Here is a 20,153-nt window from a genome sequence, read left to right on the forward strand (position 1 = left end):
TGTGGTGGTATCTCAGTTCTGCAAGTGCAAAATGGGGGTATTACGTTTAGTACAAGTAGTCTCTGAAAATATACAGGGAGAGGTTGTAGCTATGGGTAGGTAAATTATCCCCAACTTACGGACTTGGAGTCCAAGATTCTAAGGTTAAATAGTATTCCTCAGAGGTATTCTGATTTAATGTATTAAGCATGCAATTAGGAATCAGGAGCCTGTGGTTTCTAATTCTGGTTCCAATGCTGACCTACTACATGATCTTGGGCAAGTCACATGCATGGGAAGTTTCATACAGCTTCCTTGGGGTGTTCTGCTGAAGATTTGACCCTTCTGGCTTTGGACACAAAGCAAAGTGAATTTTCCAAATAGGAAGAGCTGAGTGATTCACTGAGAATCAGAGTGGTTTTGGATTGCTAAAATTTAGCTGGGAGCACTGCCACTGGGATTTTCAAATTCTTGTTGCTTGTCTGATGCTGTGCATTCCAGACACTGCTCCTCTCTCTGTCCCTACTCTAAGGTTACCCGGAACACTTCAGCAGCTTTCATGTCCTGCTGGAACAGCGTATGGCCTCACCCACACCTTGAGTGGATGACAGACCTCGGATAGCGGAAACTAGCCACCGGTTTTAGAAGTGATTTTAAAACAGCTTTTCAGACCCACAGCAGCTCACATCTTGCCTACACTAATGGTAGCAATATTAAACTTTTGTGGGAAAAGGCTGTGTCTAAACTAGACTGCTGCATCTCTTGGGATTTTGGTTTGTATTGTTTTTGTAACCTGTATGTTCAGGCTGTGCCGGTTATTGCATTACTTTCACCTCTTTAAAGTGCCATGTGTGTGCTGCATGTCTCTAGCTACACATGCACAGCAAGCACTTATTTGAAAACACATTACTGGAGGGATATTCTGTGTTAGGAGGCTTTCCCCCAGCATAATTGTGTCCCCCTTGTAGAGTAATGCCAACAGCTTTGAGGCCTTGGTTAAACTGCTGTAAGTATATCTAGGGTTTTCATCAAAATGGGTGTGCTTCTCTTGATCCTGTATCTTCCAACTATGAAGATAATATTCTGGCTGACTTTAGACCTCTTCTGAGCTTCAGCTCTGGCAGTTTCTTCTAAATATTTAAAGAAACTCTTAAAATATGCAGATTAGTGTCCCACAGATGGTTTCAACCAGGCCCTCTTTATTAATTATTCAATACATAGTAACTAGACAGCCTCATTCAAGCATTGTCAGTTCAGGCATCCTAGAGCATTTAAAGTTAGCTGAATAATGGCAACTCCTGTTTTTGCATTTCAAATTGGCAATGGCACATACAGTAGAGCTGAGAGAAAAATGAGAAATTTTGAAACACTCGCTCACACCACGAAAATGAAATAATAGAATTAAAATATAAGTTGTATTAAGAGTGGCAACTTAAGTGACCGTTATGTGACTTTTCTTCATAGAAGGCTGTGAATTCATTGTATCGGAATAATGGAGCCCACAGAGTCCATTAAACTGTCCAGAATAGCGACAGTTCCATTATGTAAAAATTATTTTCCTTATAACAGTTCTCCCCCTTGCTCCTTTGTCTTAAAATGAGTAGAATGATATTGCTGTACATCCTTTAAATGGGGAAAATAGAAGTTTAGTCCTGTCTCAAGGCACTAATGACACAACGTAATTGGGCCATGTCTATAGTATAGGCGCGACTGCTACAATGCCATGGTATAGATGTAGACTACAGATATGGAAGGTTTTTTCCCATTGTTGTAGGAACTACACTTCCTTGAACAGTGGTAGCTAGGTTCCATTGACCTAGCTGCCTCTACATCAGTCGTTCCCAAACTTTAACAACCTGTGAATGCCTTTCACTAAAATGTCTTGTGAACCCCCTCCTAAAAATGAATATTTCCAGGGATTTTCTCCTTTACCGGAGTATAAATTATAAAAGCACTGATCTTGGAAATATAAAATTTGTTTTTATGACATACTTATTACACACTATTTATTATTAATTATTAATCATTATAGTATTTTTATTACATTATGAAAATGGCAACACTCTTCCAAGATCTTACTTTTGTAGATCTCACTTGTATCACTTTGAATTAGCCTGTTAGAAGACAAGGCTCCTATGTTTCATCAAGGAGTATCAGACATGAAACAGCATGAAGGTATTTAAGAAAACAGCTCAAAGAGTTCCTCCCACGCAAGCATTCAGGTCTTGAACAGTCCAGGCAAACAACGCATGTTACAATAAAGCTTAAACTTGTTCTTCATAATAATTTTTAAAACAATACTAGCTTCCTATTTAATTTTAAAAACAGCAAAAAATATCCACCTCCCTTTTCATTTCTTACAAGGAGTCTTGAAGTTTATCACACTGAGGAGATTTAGATGTGCTTGGTTTGATCGGCTTAGCTCTTGGAAGTCCTGGGGCTCCAGGCTGCTGGCCCCATGCTATCCCTAGGGACAGCTCTGTCCACCATTAGGGAATTTTTTCCTGAGAATCCCCTGTAACATTTTGCAAACCCCAGTTTGGGAGCCACCGCTCTACATTGAAGACTAAGTTGGCGTAGCTACAGTGCTCAGGGTGTGGATTTTTGACACCCCTAAAAGTTTGTAGCGAAGTTGAACTGTGTTTGAAGTGTGGACCAGGCTTTAAAGGGATGCACTTGGCTACATTAAATGACTTAATTATCCTGTATTTGTAATATTTTTTTAGAATCTGATTAAAATATTGATTTCCTCCCTGCTGCCTCACTACAGACTTAGTCCTTCTTCACTGCCAAACATTTTATTTTGCAGTCTTTGTTGCTGTGACTATAGGGAAGTCACATGGATAATGTTGTATCTGTAACAATGTTTTCCTTGGTTTGTGAAGTGGCATATATAAATTACATATTTAGAACAGATCATGGCCCCCCAGTAGAGAACATCCGTGAAAAGTCTCAAGCCCTCAATATTTTATCTAAAAAAAAATATTAATAAGAATAGAAATTGTTCCACAATAGCTTTTTGCATAACTAGAATCTGTTGCTGAAACTAGCACTTATTATTTTACCATTTACCATTTTTATACAGTAATTCAACCAATTTCACTTTAGATCTGCAGATTGCTAGACACTTAGCAGACAAAAAAGATTTGGAAGTTTCATTCTAAATACTGACATAAGTGAGGGGAGGTGATGCTAGGCACACTTTTTCTCTTGGTGTCTTTGTTTTCTCTTGAGTGATATTATCCTGTCCATCTTTTGAGTAAGGACTTTTATCTCTGCTAAGAATCCACACAGATAGAGGACCCTCGTGTGCAATGGCGGTGGGAGCAGGAACTTATGCTGAAGGACTATCTGATACTGGCCCAAGAGGCAATCGCTGCTCAGAAAGAGATCTACCAGGTGAAACAGCAGAGACTTGAATTGGCCCAGCAGGAATACAGGCAGCTACATGACGTTTGGGAACACAAACTGGGCTCTCAGATCAGCTGTAAGTATTAAACTGTCTAGCAAGTGGGAAACAGCATCATGATACAACCAGGAAAACAATTTGTAACTTGTTTTTGTAACTGGTTTTGGAGTAAAGTTAACTCTTTGTAGCTGCTCCTGATAGGACAGACCTTTAACATCAAGGGCCGAGTCTTACCTATTCTCTCTGGCTTATCTGTCTTCAAACTAAATCAGGCTGAAGAGGAGAGACACCAGTATCTCAGGTGGGCAAATGATCAGTTTGGGGATTAGCAAACTGTAAGGTAATTAAGTGTAATTAATGCTAGATCCCCAGCTGTGCCAGGCAGTGTGTGGTGGGAGGGTAAAGGGACATGGTCAGATGTGCCTATCTGCCACCTCTGTGCTCCTCTGAAACCTGGGGCTGTCAAGGAATGGTTTGGTGCTCACATTCATAGCAATTCCCTGAATGCTGTGTAATTATACTTGTCAAGCAAATCCATCCACATGCACTCCTTACAATGGGGCTGGATGAGCAGTAGTGTAGAGCTAGCTGTTTCTCTTCCACACCACCCAAAGATTCTCCATGTGATGTTTCAAGTTAGGCAAAATCAAGGACTGCTTCTGAAACTCTGGCCTTGGAACAATTGTCAATAGCTAGTAATGATTCAAATGTTCATCTTATTTCACAGATACGTCAACTGTATGATGACTGGAGTGTTATCTCCTGCTTTGTAGCTGAGCAGTCAATTTTATGAAGATTGCCTGTCCTCATTTTCTATATAAGTGGTCTTCCAGCCACCTCTTCCTGTCCACTCACACTGCCTATTTTCTCTTTTCCTTTCATCCCACTTCCTACTGTTCTCTGGGTCTGTCTGTGTGAGTGCTGGGCCTGACTGCACCTCTTCCTCTGCTGGATGCTGACTTAGTCTAACCTCAGCAAGTTGCCACACTATATTTATTTTCTGAAATAACATGTATGGATGGCAAAATAATTTTAGTATATTGTGTAAGTTTTCATGTAAAATGTTATACATTAGCACAGTGTTGGAAATATTCAGGTAGCACACACCTACTTCTCTGGGCTTTGACATTCCAAACCACTCATGTTTATGTCATCAGAACACACTGATTTCCCTTTCTATCCAGATATGTCTGTAGTACCGTCTATGCATTTAAGAATATAATTGCTATACCAGATCAGACTAGTGGCCACTTAATTCACTATTCTGTCTGAAAGGGGTCTGTACCAGCTGCTTCAGAAGAATATGCATTGAACCCCCCGCAAAAGGCAAAGTTTCTTCCTAACCCAATCAGTTAGAGGCTGGCTAATGCCCTGAAAAAGAGATGATTTGTATCCCTTCCAAAACATTGGTTTTTTTTTAATCCTTATTACTGTAAACTTTAGATCAATGGTGGGCAACCTGTGGCCCACGGGATGCATATGGCCTGTCAGGGTAATCCACTGGCAGGCTGCCAGACAGTTTGTTTACATTTGCATGGTTGCCCACAGCTCCCATGTCCCTGCAGCCCGCGCCACTTCCCGCAGCTCCCATTGGCCGGGAACGGTGAACTGCGGCCACTGGGAGCTGCGAGCGGCCATGCAAATGTAAACAAACTGTCTGGCAACCCACCAGAGGATTAGCCTAACATAGCTGCATGCTCTAGATGTTCTCATTATCCACATAAATGACCAAACCTTTTAAAATCCTGCTGAGAAATTTTCCTCAATTATATCTTGTGTCAATGAGTTCTACAGGCTAATTCTGGATTACATTAAAAGTTGTATAAGTAATTTTAATTTTGCTGCCTTTCAGTTTCATTGAAATGTTCATCTCTACTAGGAGGATTGTCAAGGTTCCTTCCCCACTCTGAACTCTAGGGTACGGATGTGGGGACCTGCATGAAAGACCCCCTAAGCTTATTCTTACCAGCTTAGGTTAAAAACTTTCCCAAGGTACAAACTTTGCCTTGTCCTTGAACAGTATGCTGCCACCACCAAGTGTTTTAAACAAAGAACAAGGAAAGAGACCACTTGGAGATGTCTTCCCCCAAAATATCCCCCCAAGCCCTACACCCTCTTTCCTGGGGAAGGCTTGATAATAATCCTCACCAATTGGTACAGGTGAACACAGACCCAAACCCTTGGATCTTAAGAACAATGAAAAATCAATCAGGTTCTTAAAAGAAGAATTTTAATTAAAGAAAAGGTAAAAGAATCACCTCTGTAAAATCAGGATGGTAAATACCTTACAGGGTAATCAGATTCAAAACATAGAGAATCCCTCTAGGCAAAACCTTAAGTTACAAAAAGACACAAAAACAGGAATATACATTCCATCCAGCACAGCTTATTTTATCAGCCATTAAACAAAAGAAAATCTAACGCATTTTCTAGCTAGATTACTTACTAACTTAACAGGAGTTGTAAGGCTGAATTCTTGATCTGTTCCCGGCAAAAGCATCACACAGACAGACAGAACCCTTTGTTCCCCACCCCCAGATTTGAAAGTATCTTGTCCCCTCATTGGTCATTTTGGGTCAGGTGCCAGCGAGGTTATCTTAGCTTCTTAACCCTTTACAGGTGAAAGGGTTTTGCCTCTGGCCAGGAGGGATTTTATAGCACTGTATACAGAAAGGTGGTTACCCTTCCCTTTATATTTATGATGATAAATAGAAGTGCTCAATCTAACTTTGCTATGCCACTATTCCAGCTTGTATGCCATTATGTCCCCTGTCTCATCTCTAAAGTAAACAGCCCCAGACATTTTGGTCTCTTCCTGAAGCTTTTCCCTTTCTCTGAATCCCATTCGCTTCTGTTGTATATTACTCAGGACTCTGTGAACTATAAACTGTATGCTCACGCTGGAGGGTTCTGATAGCATCCTGCTAATGTTTCTGAAAAGAAAACTACAGTTTCGTACTACAGGGCATAAATGGATCATTGCAGAGATCAAAAAGCAGTTTCCTTGTCGCTAGCCACCCCTTAAAATAGCTCCCAGTTGTGCAGTGCTGTGCCTTCTGAAGCAGAAGGGTTTTGTCCACTGATGAAGACAGGATGCTGCACTTTATGGAACATTGGTCTAATCCCCAGCGGCACATCCTATGGTCTGCCACGTCCTCAGGCCCTTCAGAAGGCTGTAATGCATTCTTCAGTTTTCTTGTTATGTTGTGTATTTGATGGATTAGTTTACAAGAAAACCCTACTTTAAAATTGAAATCCTACGTACAATCTCCCCTCGCTGCCTCCGGGGTGTGGTGTGGGTATTTTGTTTTTGTTAATGGATTTGATATTGCAGGAGACCAAGCAACTGGGCATGGACCTAGTGTTCAGGCACTGGGCCAAGTAGAAGGGAGGGATTTTGATTGCTGGGAACTGGTCCCAGATCAGGACTTACAGATGGAGCATGTTCTGCATCTCCAACTTTCTTTGGCATGCATTCCCAGTGTGATTATTTGACCATGCTGCTGGGTGCTGTCACACTGGAAGAAAAGATGCAGAACTAGCATAGGGAGGAGCAGAGGGTCTTGAGGTGGGGGAGAGCTGCGAGAGGTCTTGTTTTGCTCAGAGTGTGGGGAGAGAGTTGGAGCATGAAGTGAAGCAGAGAAGATGAAAATAAATTGGTCTCCTCAGGAAAGAGCATTAGGACTCAGAGAATAAATATTGACTCTTCAGGTTGTGTGTAAAGTATTGGAGTCCTCCTTTCAGATTTGTGTGTTGTGTTGTAAAGCTCACGTTACCATAAAATAGAATTCTTAATTCAATATTCTCTTCATTCCAGTGCACTCTGGCTCATCGTCTAGTTCTAAATATGACCCGGAGATTCTTAAAGCTGAAATTGCTACTACAAAATCCAGGGTAAGAAGTACAAATGGACCTTTGCTTTCCATTAATGATCTTAAGAAGCTTCAAAACCTCATGATAAATATAATATAATATAATATAATATAAATATTAAAGGAGATGCCAAGGCAGCTGAGTGAGCTAATGTTGCTGCCCTTAATCTAGAATATAAATGATCAGAAATTCTCTGAAGTCAGTGTCCCAAAGTTAAACTATAACACATTTTTCTTGAAGGCTTTGAGCTTGCCTGAAAGCTGATAGAGGATATTATGAGGTATTTAACTAGGTGGTGACTTTGTACTGCAATTTCAAATACCTAGGAATGGTCTCCAGACACTGGTAGCTATTTTGTGTTCAGTTCAGTGCAGATTTTTAGAGTGCTGTCCCTTCTCATGGAGACTTTACTTCTGGTCATTTTGGTTCCCAATCTAAAGTAGGTGAGTCAGGCTTCTATGGAGGAGCATAATAGAGAAAACTACAGGGTCCATGTGTTTACAATTTGCATTATCTTCCCACTGTGTTAGCTGTACAATGAAATCTCTTAATTGGGACAGCCCAGTAGGTGGCTTATATTATTGCAATTAAGCAGCTGTCTTATTATTTAACCATGTTTAAAAAGTCTGTAAAGACATTAAACATTATTGAATAAAAATGACATTCATTGGATTCCATATTTGTCTCCTTTTAATCTTTATATGTCAACTTGTGTATTTAATAGTTAAGAATTTCACATCTCTTGCTCCTAACTTGATGCTACATAACTTCTAGGAACGGGATGAATATATCTCCACTAAAGGGTGATTTTATAATACTGTCCAGATGAAGTAGTAGTTATGGCTATTCACTGTTGTTGTGCTAAATTGATATTCTAGGAGATTCAGCCTGAAATGCCCATCCTGATTAAGCGTGTTCTGATTGTGTGGATAATACCGTGCCTTTAATCTTAATGGATGTATCAGTCTGAAAATGTAACACTGCTCTTCCAATTACTACAGGTTAATAAATTGAAGAGAGAGGTAGCTCATATGAGGCAGGAACTGCAGTACAAAGAGCATGGCTTCCAGACACTAAAGAAGTAAGTTTAATGCACAATCTTATATTCTGGTGAAAAGTTCTTTCCCTCCTCTCTTCTCCTCTCTCCCTACTGACCCCCTTCTCCCCCCAGTTTCTTTAGCTGCTTGAATAATTCAAGCCTTTTCTGTGCCTGTGTGTGCTCCTAGGGTGTGAACATCTGGGCACACAACTGACAGACTCGAAAAGCAGCACACATAGCACATAGTAGAATCTGCCACTTGCACACCGTAAGTGCTAGTGTAGCAAATGTGAGCAAGTACAAACTGACTTAACTCCAAAACGCACTTCCAACAATGTCATGAGGCCACATTATGTCATCATTTAAATTACAGTACTGCTCACTGCATCTAGTACTGCTTAACACTGATGTCATGGTAGGGCCCAGGGTCTTGATTCAAGGGTCATTGTCTTTAGGGGCATTGAGGAAAAGCTGGACAAAGACAAGGACCCTGATGCTTACCAGTGTAGGAATAACAGTTGGCATTTCTTAAGTAATGAGGCATATAGTGTAGGTGGTTAATTTTTACCACTTACAAATTCATGGATGTGCCAGCTCCTCTCAGTAGAATTCCCTTGGGAGGAGGGAAAGACCAGCTGTCAAGTTGTTCAGCCTACTTCTGTTGAAGAGAATACACCACTTCACCATGACGTCTGTGCTCAGTTTAATATGCAGAACATGTCGAAACTGGTTTCCCTACAAATTTTTAGGAAGTCTTTCCTCTGTAATTTACAAACCAGTTGCTTAGCAGCTACTAGATTGGTTTCAGATATATGTCACATCTCTGAGGAGTATTTATTTATATTACCAGACATCCTAGAAACCCTACGGATGGGCCAGGACCCTGATGTGCTAGGTGCTGCACAAACATAGAACAAAAATGACTTTTTCACAGCTTCTGTCAGTTGCTCCTTAAATCTAAGCCCTCCAATCTCTTTCTCCTGCTGTGATGAATTGAAGGAGAAAATAAAATTATCCTGTTTACTGAAGGAAGATTTCCAATGTGGAAGCAGGGAAAATGTGCAGTGATTCACTTTGCCTGTCATTAACCAAGAGGATTTGTTTAATGACACTTTGAAGGAAGGAATATATTAACTTCATGGAGTTTGATTTCTATTTTCTGGCAGTGAATAGAAAGACTCCTAGGTTTGTCACACTCCATTGTTTTCAGGGGAAGGCAGATAAAAATCAAGATAAAAATCTGTGCTAGGGCACCACTATGAAGGAAGAAGAAAAGGAATTCCTGTTGCATGGATTTGTCTGCCTTTTGCAGATGTCAAAGACCTCTGGGGATAACTCTCAGATCTCAGTCCTTGCTTATACTTGCATATACTTTGTTGCACTAGCATCTACTAGTATAAGTGGTATATTCTAACAATGTGTTTGGATGATGAGATTTGTGTAGGCAAATTCCATTTTCCATGCTTGCACCCGGGTGCTAGTATGCCAAAAGTGCCAGGACTAGCAGAAACCATGCTGAAGCCCTTCCGAAACCCAGGCCCTGTATCATCAGGAAACCTAAAATGGATGATTAGCTTTCGATGGGTTGTGGAATCTGTAATTGTCACTTTAGGCAGAGTGGTGGAGTGTGTACTAGTTGTGTCTTGAAGATCTCTGTGTACAATATTTGTGTCTATTAATGCCTAAGTGGTACTTACATCTTAACCTGTTTTAAAATGTTGGAGTACATCAATCAATCCTGTACAAATATATTAAGCATAACTCACTGTATGGTAGTTCTGTGCAGATGCCCCCACAACCTCCCTGCAGGCTGCAGATCTCTGCCTGTTGCTGTTTGAAGCAGTAACAACAGCCATACCTCTAGGCAAATACTTCCTCTTACTCTCCCCCTCTCTGTGGTGGTCCTGCTTAGTCCTTGGAAGTACAAAGCTCTTATACTAGAATCGAGAAGAGAGTACTGTGAGGGGGGTTCGTATGTTTTAATTTTGTACTCACTCTGAGGTGACACTAGCCTCACTTTGCTGCTAAAATATGTCCGATACTCTGATTTTGGAGCACTGAGCTGACACTTTAGCTTGCAATTTTCAGATTTATTGGCATTTTTCAGGAATACCATAGTCCTTGGGTTATACAAGTTTACTTACATGTTTTTGTCATGTACATTGTAAAATCCACTGTTTCATATTCTACTAACATAAGTGATATAGAAAATAACAGGAGCTCCTTCATCCTGAAGATATCAAAATGGCAACATGCCCAGTACCTGGAGACTAATTAACGGCATATTCTATAACACTCATGCCAAAAGTGTCTCCCTTGTACCATTCTCAATACACATTTAGACTGATCCTGCCATTGTCCAGGTGGAGAAATCCTTGTGATGTTCTACAGTTTTGAGGGGATCTTGCCAAGACATCTGAAAATACCAGACCTGAATATTCATCTTAACTTTTCAGCTGGTCCAGGTGCTTTCTGGAACATGACTTTTGGGCCCTCTAATTCTGAAAATGCTTATTACATTGTGAATGGGACAATTGAGTATAGTGAGCATTGCAAACAGTGTTTGCAGTGTCAAGCTGTAAGTTATCACAGAGACATGAGAGACATGTTCAATAAGTTTGTTCTGTTGACATTTACAAACACATGAAGGAAGACAAGTAAAAGCATCTATGGTCCAAATTCTCCTCTTGTTAGATGGGCATCAGTTTGGAGTAATTCCACCGGAATTTGACTCCCAACATATGATGTTGGCAATAGTAGGAATTTTATTTCACTGCACTTGTTTCTCATTGCAGGCATGTCAAAAACCAAAGGGATGGCATTAAAGTAACCCCTCTTAGTTAGCTTCAGAATAGTGGAATTCTCAAGGTTAATGTAAGTGCATATCATGAGGTTAATGTAACTGCATATATTCAAAAGCGGAAAAGAACTATGATCATTCACTAACTATGTTGTATCCCTCTTATGGGTGAGGACAGCCCATGATTAAGAGTGTTTACATGCTAGGAAGTGGACACAGAAAGTTGCATGTGTTTTAGCATTTGAAATGCATTCATGTAAAATTTCTTTAATAAACTTGAACTACGGCGTCACGTGCCTAAATTATTTTGGGCATATCTTGAGTGTTTTAAGTCTCTTTCCTCTTTTTATTTTGTAACTTTTCATGCAGAATTGATATGAAAATGTCTGATACTCAAGGTGGATACAAACTTGATGAAGCACAAGCCATATTAAGTGAAATGAAAGCTATCAAGAAAGCAATCACTTCAGGAGAGAAGGAAAAACAAGATCTCATTCAGGTACTGAAATAATTTTAAAAAATGAGCCATTGATGGAAAGGACAAGGCATTGCCTTGAAACACTCTTGCAAAGTTGATATGATGTAACTGGAAATGTTCACAATATCTAGGGCAGACTAAATCTTTTATTTCAAAGAATATAATTATTAGTTCAGGAGTTAATATAAAATGACCCAACGTCACGTTTGGAGTGGAGCTGTCATCCTTTTGGTTTTATTTACTGATCACAAACTCAAAGATGGTATGATGTGACATTGGCTTCAATTAAAGCACTTTATCATCCCCAGATCTCTAAAATGAGAGCAAGAACATCAAAGAAAAGCTTGCTGTGAGATGCATGTTCCGAGTAAGGAACTATTTATCAAAGAAAGGTCACTGTGATTTTTACTCAAGCTTAAATATCTCATTTAATGTAATGATGTTGTGCAGCTGGTGATATTTTTTCTGGCAAGAAAATAGATGACTTTGAATTCTTGTTTTAGAGCTTAGCCAGGTTAAAGGATGGCTTCATGACTGACAGAGGATCACAGTCAGACCTGTGGGATAGCAATGCATCCTTATTACCTCCACAGTATCTGGATGTTAGCTCCCAAACAGATGTTTCAGGAAATGTGAGTAACACGTGACACGAACACATGCAAAAATTATTTCTCTGCACTGGATCAATGTTGTCATATTGCAAGTCTTCAGGGTAGAGCAATTAACTATTAATTGATGGGCCTTCAGAGTTTCAACATCAGTGTGGTTTTCACTGAAGTTTCATTTGACCTGTTGTCATAAGTCGAACGGCAATTCCATTCAAAATGGAGGAGGTGGTAGTGGTGGTGGTACCTGCCCATTTTATAACTTTTAGCCCAGCGGTTAGAGCACTTGGGGAAGTGGGAGACTCAGGTTCAATTCCCCCCTGTCTGCCAGCAGGTGAAAGATGATTTGAGCAGGGGTCTCCCACTTCCCAGGTGGGGACCCTAACCATGGGACTACAGAGATTTCTCTCTCTCTCTTTTCCCCTCCCGCCCCTCCCCACCTAATAGTCATTGGGCCTGAGTGTGGGAGAGTGACTCCTATAATTCAGTGATTAGTGCACCCACCTAGCAGGTGGGAGACCCTGGGTCTGGTCCCCCTGCTCCAATCACTCTTTCATTATTCTGCCACAGTGGCAGTAGGAGAGACTGATGGATCCCCCCATCAGAATATCACAGAGCTCAGGAGTTAGAGTATCTTCCTGAGAGGATTTGAACTGGGCTTTCCCACCTTCCTCCCCTGCTGTACCTGGGTCTTCCATGTCCCACAGGAGTGCTTTAATCACTGGGCTAAAAGTTATAAGGTGGGTGGCAGCAGCAGCTCCTCCTTCTCTGGTCAGTTCATGTGCAGCAAGAAGCAGCTAAAGTGTTTAAACCCTGTGACTCAAGGAAGTGGGTTCCAATTTGTGGATCTCAAGCAGAGATAAGCACCTCCCTACAGCCTAGACTTAGGCGCCTATATCTGTGAGCAGGGCGGGACTTAACATATACCCTTCTGGTTGGCATCTCCCATTGACTAGCTTTGGGGGGCTCCCTGCCTGGCATGCTGGCGTTTGTGGATCACATTCTAAGGCCTCTATCTCTCCCCATGCATTGTATAGGCACCTAACTCGGCTTTGGGGATTCCAGCGTTATTCCTGTGATTTTTTTTTCTAGGCACCTAAAAGTTAGACACTATGATGCTCAGTGTTGCAAAGCCTAAGTCTCTTTGTGGATCCCACCCTTCCCCCCCCCCCCAAATATTTCTTCCTTGAGGCATGGAATATTCTGTTAACCCTTCAGTTATAAGACAAGCATTATGACAGAGGGAATGTTTTGAGGCTACCTATGGACTTAGCTTTGAGGAAGATTACAAACTTGCAGGGCTAGGTCATTCATGAAGTTAGTTTCTACTAGCCGGGGATTTGAATTGTAAATGAGTAATGTTACCAATTTTTTAAAATTTCAACTCTTTGTTACAATTTGTTACAATGCAACCCTGTCTAGAGGACAGTCGCAGGCTTATGCACCCTTTAAAAATGTAAGTGGCACTTAAGTGGTGCATAACCCTTGTGCTGGCCCTCTCCACAAGAGTGTACTTTACCCTTGGATCCTATTATTGTAAATGGGAATTATGGAATAGGTGCAAATCCTTAAAATTAATGATTCTTTGGAGTGAATTCTTCCTATGTCTGTTGATTAACATCCTTAATTTTCAAAGATATATAGAAGCCCTCTAATGCACACATCTTGACTTTTGCACATAAAAAAGGTGGCTTCTTGCTACTTCTTAATAAGATTTAATAGCAAGTTGATGAGTATGGTCTTGTATTAAAATTATAAAATGTGTGGTGTCTTATAGTGCCATAAACGTTCATGGTGCTTTACAAACATTGGGCTCTGATCTGGCAATCGGATCAGCGTAAGCAAACTGGTGTCACCTTTGACTGGGGCTCTGCACAGGTGCAGCGGGGACAACCCATGTGGATCAGATGGCAGGTTTGGTATCATTGTGACCAATCCTGCAACTTCTCACTTGAGTGAATAGTCCTTACTACTGTAGTTCTATTTTTGTAAGGCATCTATCAGCCCAGTCCTAATAGCCATTATGTTCCTTGCCCTAAAGATTTTTCAATCTAAATAAGACAGACCAACACAACGCATATTGTAAAATTTCAGAAGAGGGAGATAATAAAAATTACCTTGCAAAAAGTCCTCCGCTGTAGTTTTAAATGCAAAGGGGGGAAATCTGGGCCCCAACTGTAGATGTGAATTAGTCAGATTCTGCTGTACTCTATAACTGGAGAGCAAGATAACTCTTGCATCTGATATCCGTTTTTAAACACCTGAAGCACATAATCATAAAAAATCAATCAAAAGAAACAATTTTCAGTCTGATCACCTCTTGAATCTATGAATTTAATTCAATTGACAAGTTAGCAGCATTACAATTTCAATATACAATATAGAATGTCTCAAGGCACAATAGCTGTTTATTAATTCACTGGTATTATACTTTATTTCCTAGTTTATCACAAGCACTAATAATCAGTTGGCTGAGAAGGTCAGATTACGCCTCCGGTATGAAGAAGCAAAGAGAAGGTAGTTGGTGTTTTGTCTGTTGTTGCTTACCACGGGGACTGTACAGTTCAAAATGTAAACAGATATCTGTGACTGAGGGGAAAACCCATTAAGAGCACAATTAGAACGTCAGTGGGGATGGTGGGGCATTCTCTGAAACTCTGAAAGATCTTTTGTGCTCAGGGGCCAGCATGCAGCAACTGTTTCTTTGAAAGACTCCAGCTTTTAATGACAATAAAGACTGTATGGAATTGCAAATGCAAATCAGATGTTAGGATAGCATCTTAATAATTAACCAGAATGCTCAGCAGAGTAAATACAAACTTTTAAATAATCACAATACAGAAGATAAACACAGATTCTACCCTTCTCCGTACTTAACTTATAAAATAGCTGTATCAAAAAAATGAAATTTAAAATATTAAGAATAAATTGATTCACTTAGGCTATAAAGAAAATTAATTTCACATAAGTCTTTTCTTGACCAGGTAAATAAAGCAATTGTCTGTATAACTGAAACATCATTGCTACATCACCAATATTCAAATTGTTGAGCTCGTGAGGCAAAAGGCTTCTGCATCAAAGCTGGGGAAAGTCATTATAGTTCTCAAAGGACAAAAGTAACAAAATAGTAAGTAATGTAGCAAGTCTTCAACTTTGGGTGGACCTGGATGGCATAAACTGTTGTGCCTCTGAATGCCTCTAGGCCTCCCCTCCTAATGAGCCAACTGTGTTTGAAAACAGAGTTATGAAGTCCCCTTTTTAGCTTAGTATTCAAAACTTCCAAATATTTCTCAGATCTATGGATGACTTTTAAATCAGAGCTTGGGAGACACATGGGTTGCATTAACACCTGATTATTTACAAACATCTTCTGTTCTAAACTTAATGAAAATTCTTAAAGTCCTGACCAAACCTAGTTTCTGAAACCCCCAAGAATGCAGACATTGGACTTGCAAAAGTCTTGAAAATTTTGAAGTTTTAGACTTAAGCTGTTCCTCCAGACATGACCTTGGAAGCCAATGTAAATTCAAATTCTGAAATTGCAACTAATAATTAACATAGAGGCATTGTGCTTTGGTAGATATAGAGCATTCACCTACCTCTGCCCTACATAAAGCAGCTGGGGCATAGCTGAGGAGATGACGTATTTGCCTCAAAAATGTATTTGGCATTTCTCTAATGATCTTTCCATCCCCAAATTTCCACTATAGAAATTTAATGAGATAATATAATTCAATAATATAATTTCTTAGCACAAACGTTAGCTGTGAACAGTCTGAGAGATTGTGCAATTAAATAATCCCCATGCACACTAGAAAAACAAAGAATTGTTTGCATGGACCATAATGTATGTAAAGCATACCTGAATGTAAAGCATATAAACAGATCAGAAAAGCACTTACCCTGTTTGATATAGTGGTCATCAATTATCCATTTATGGAACTTTGGTTTATATCCAAAAGTAAATACTTTAGTTTTCAGCTAATCTATAGTTGTGTATTCCTGCTGACACAAAATGCTAAAATCCCATAATGGACATTTCAGACTCAAAGGCATTTGGGACAACAAAACCATACCTGCCTATAGCAGGACACTGGTCAATTCAGAATTTTAGGGGCAAAATACTGCTTCCCCTCAAGTAGGCCCAGTACCATTTAATATAAAAATTAAAAAGAAAGGGGGACAACAAACTATGATACACGCCCTTTATAATAGACATAGGATCTGTTAGATTGTCCTTCCATCCTATCCTAACCCTGGCTATTGTTTGGCCAAGAAGGGCTCTCAAAAGATAGTTAACCTGAGATGTTACCAAGCCCTTGCAAGTTTCTTCCTAAAATGGCTTCTGTCAACAGACTTAAAAGCAAATTTCAAATCAGTGAAGGCCATATAAAATATTCCCCCATTGGGAGAAACAGTATTTGTAGATCAAATGTGAGAACACACAATAATTAACTATATCTGAGAAGCTGTGTTTCCTAAAGTTGGCTAGTTCTCTGCAAAAAGGTTACAGCTCTCAGCCTTAACAGGTATCTAGAATAGATTTTGAAGACCACATCTAAAAGGCTGATTGGATGATAATTCCCAGGTTCATTTCTACCCCTCTTATCATAAGTGGGACAATAATAACAGTAGACCAACTAGCAGGGAAGTCCCTGTATTATTGGAACCAACTTTCAAAATCTATTTAAAATTACAGAAAGTTTGCAACCCCAGGTATTTCTTACCTTCTTGATAGATTGGCAAAGTGGAATTAAAAGACAGGCCCCTTATGCTGAGCCTGTAGGAAGAATCAGAATTTCTCTGTCCCCAGGACCCAGTGGAGCATTACTCTCTCAAAAGAACCAAGTAAGCTACTGGGTACTTTTCCATATGTGAGTCAGGGATTCAAGCACTATGTAGAGAGACTCATTGTAAAAAGGAGAGTCCCAGTGGGAAGAGTAAATATTCAGGGCTTAATAAAACAGATTTATCTGGAAAGATAAAACTGAAGGCCTGGAAATAGGGGTTACTTGATGTTAACTTAGTTATAACATTTAATTTAATGGAAACACAAAGGGCCAGACTACTTGTAGGTCTCCTGCTAACATTCTTAACATCCCTTTCTGAAAAGATTCAAGGGCCTGGTGATAGTCTCATCCTTAGCTGGGCTTCTCGAAGGAAAGGTCAATGCAAAGTGACTTGTGCCAGCCTAATTTTGTAATGCAGAGCAGGCCTAAGGGTATGTCTACAGTATGGGGACTACAGTGGCATGGTGATGGTGCCATAGCTCTGCTAGCATATCCCCATAGTGTAGACCAGCATATATCATGGAAGGGGTTTTCCCATCACTGTAGGAATATCACTTCCCCATGTAATGGTAGTTAGGTTGATGGAAGAATGTTTCTGTCACCTTGCTGTATGTACACTGGGAGTTAGGTCGGCATGGCGACGTTGCTCGGGTGTGGAATTTTCAGACCCTGAGCAACTTAGCTATGTTCACCTGAATTTAAAGTGTTGACCAAGTCTTAATCCTAGACAAATTGGAGGATTGGGCCAAAAGAAATCTGATGAGGTTCAATAAGGATAAGTGCAGGGTCCTGCACTTAGGACGGAAGAACCCAATGCACAGCTACAGACTAGGGACCGAATGGCTAGGCAGCAGTTCTGCGGAAAAGGACCTAGGGGTGACAGTGGACGAGAAGCTGGATATGAGTCAGCAGTGTGCCCTTGTTGCCAAGAAGGCCAATGGCATTTTGGGATGTATAAGTAGGGGCATAGCGAGCAGATCGAGGGACGTGATCGTTCCCCTCTATTCGACATTGGTGAGGCCTCATCTGGAGTACTGTGTCCAGTTTTGGGCCCCACACTTCAAGAAGGATGTGGATAAATTGGAGAGAGTCCAGCGAAGGGCAACAAAAATGATTAGGGGACTGGAACACATGAGTTATGAGGAGAGGCTGAGGGAGCTGGGATTGTTTAGCCTGCAGAAGAGAAGAATGAGGGGGGATTTGATAGTTGCTTTCAACTACCTGAAAGGGGGTTCCAAAGAGGATGGCTCTAGACTGTTCTCAATGGTAGCAGATGACAGAACGAGGAGTAATGGTCTCAAGTTGCAGTGGGGGAGGTTTAGATTGGATATTAGGAAAAACTTTTTCACTAAGAGGGTGGTGAAACACTGGAATGCGTTACCTAGGGAGGTGGTAGAATCTCCTTCCTTAGAGGTTTTTAAGGTCAGGCTTGACAAAGCCCTGGCTGGGATGATTTAACTGGGAATTGGTCCTGCTTTGAGCAGGGGGTTGGACTAGATGACCTTCTGGGGTCCCTTCCAACCCTGATATTCTATGATTCTATGATTCTAATCAAATTGGGATAAACAAGGTTGGAATTGGACAGCAGATACCAGCTATTGTGACTGAGTCCTTGACCAAGACTTGTCTTAAATGGATATTTTAATGGCTTAATGACATATTTGACACCATTGCTGCAGCAGTTGGAGCATTACAAAAGTTTAAGTATGTTCTTGCGAGCACACTTAAGAGCACCCTTCCTAAAGAGCTGCCTCCATTTTGGTGGGTGCAATTTGCATCAGCAATTGAAGTGCAGAAGCAGGTCTGACTACTTGAATTTCTAATCAATTTTGGGTGTGTAACATGGACAGACCTTGGTCGCCAGTGTGTGGGATCGAACCTGATATCTATGGAGCTTAGTGCATGAGCAAAAAGCCAACTGGCTCTTAGCGAAGGCTGTAGAGTAGACTCATTTTATCTCTCTCTCTAAGTGGTCACGATGCCACTAGATGGGACACAACACCACACCCAGAAGGTGTGTGGGTTACAGGTACACACAGGTATAGAAGTGTACATGCATTGATTTGTTCCTGCAAGTAGGGAGCCACTTGTTTGGGGGAATAAAGGAGTCAGATTGCATATTGGGATAGTAAACAAACAATCTAGAACAGTAGCTCTCAAACTAGGGCCACCACTTGTTCAGGGAAAGCCCCTGGCGGGCTAGGCTGGTTTGTGTACCTGCCGTGTCAGCAGATTCGGCTGATTATAGCTCCCACTGGCCACCGTTCGCAGCTCCAGGCCAATGGGGTCTGCAGGAAGGGTGGCCAGCAAATCCCTCAGCCTGTGCTGCTTCCCACAGCCCCCATTGGCCTGAAGCGGCAAACCGCGGCCAGTAGGAGCCGCTATCTGCTGAACCTGCGGACACAGCAGGTAAACAAATCGGCCCGGCCCACCAGGGGCTTTCCCTGAACAAGCAGCAGCCCTAGTTTGAGAACCACTGATCTAGAATGACTGTTCTATTTAAAGATAGTACAGTTAAAAATAAAACTAAGCATCCTTTCCTCCACTTCCTTCAGCCTCAGAGGTGATAGGCACTCAGAATGGCTATGTGCCTGGCACCTCAGAACCTACTATAGCTGATTTCTTTGTAATGCAAATCTGGACTTGTGCATGAATGGTTTAAATACTCAGTCTGTGAATGCTGAAGGGCTGGAGTTTTCAGCTAAATGCCAAGTCGTTTGCAAAGCATTTATTCCATAACGATGAAAGAATTTTTTTAGACTTTAAAAGTGGGTTTATTTTTTTAATCGAAAAAGCAAAGAATGGTTTCTTGCAAAGCAGGGGCAAATTCAGGGTTAGTTTTAAAACAAGTGTAAGAATGTGTTCAGAGCATTGAGAGCAAATTCCATTGAAAAGCCATATCCATGCAAATGTATGCCAAGAGTGATCAGATTAATACGAAGCAATCCTCTTATAAAAATTCATATTCCTTCAAAATGCACTGAGGAATTCTTGGATTATAAATTAATGCCACTGTGAATTCTTCATTGGAGCACACTGTTGCACTTAATCAGGCAGTCAGAAACAAAATAGCTCTAAGAAGGCCTAAAAATATTCAGGATGAATTTCTAATAAACATAGAATTTAAATTAATTAAGAAGAAGCAACCCTGCCATGGGAACTGGCTCTGCAATAAGAATG

The 20,153-nt window shown here is 40.7% G+C and overlaps 1 protein-coding gene across 1 annotated transcript in view; it reads left to right on the plus strand.

Moving 5' to 3' along the window:
• Positions 1–20,153, plus strand: part of WWC1 (WW and C2 domain containing 1) — a 138,022-nt gene that overhangs the window by 73,105 nt on the left and 44,764 nt on the right. Inside the window, exons 3-8 of the mRNA XM_073355938.2 lie at positions 3,263–3,466; positions 7,206–7,282; positions 8,263–8,342; positions 11,470–11,599; positions 12,082–12,210; positions 14,627–14,700. Of these exons, the coding sequence (XP_073212039.1) occupies positions 3,263–3,466; positions 7,206–7,282; positions 8,263–8,342; positions 11,470–11,599; positions 12,082–12,210; positions 14,627–14,700 (694 nt within the window). The remainder of the gene's footprint in view (positions 1–3,262; positions 3,467–7,205; positions 7,283–8,262; positions 8,343–11,469; positions 11,600–12,081; positions 12,211–14,626; positions 14,701–20,153) is intronic.

Source organism: Lepidochelys kempii, chromosome 8 (assembly GCF_965140285.1).
Source record: "Lepidochelys kempii isolate rLepKem1 chromosome 8, rLepKem1.hap1, whole genome shotgun sequence".
Classification (NCBI taxonomy): domain Eukaryota; kingdom Metazoa; phylum Chordata; order Testudines; family Cheloniidae; genus Lepidochelys; species Lepidochelys kempii.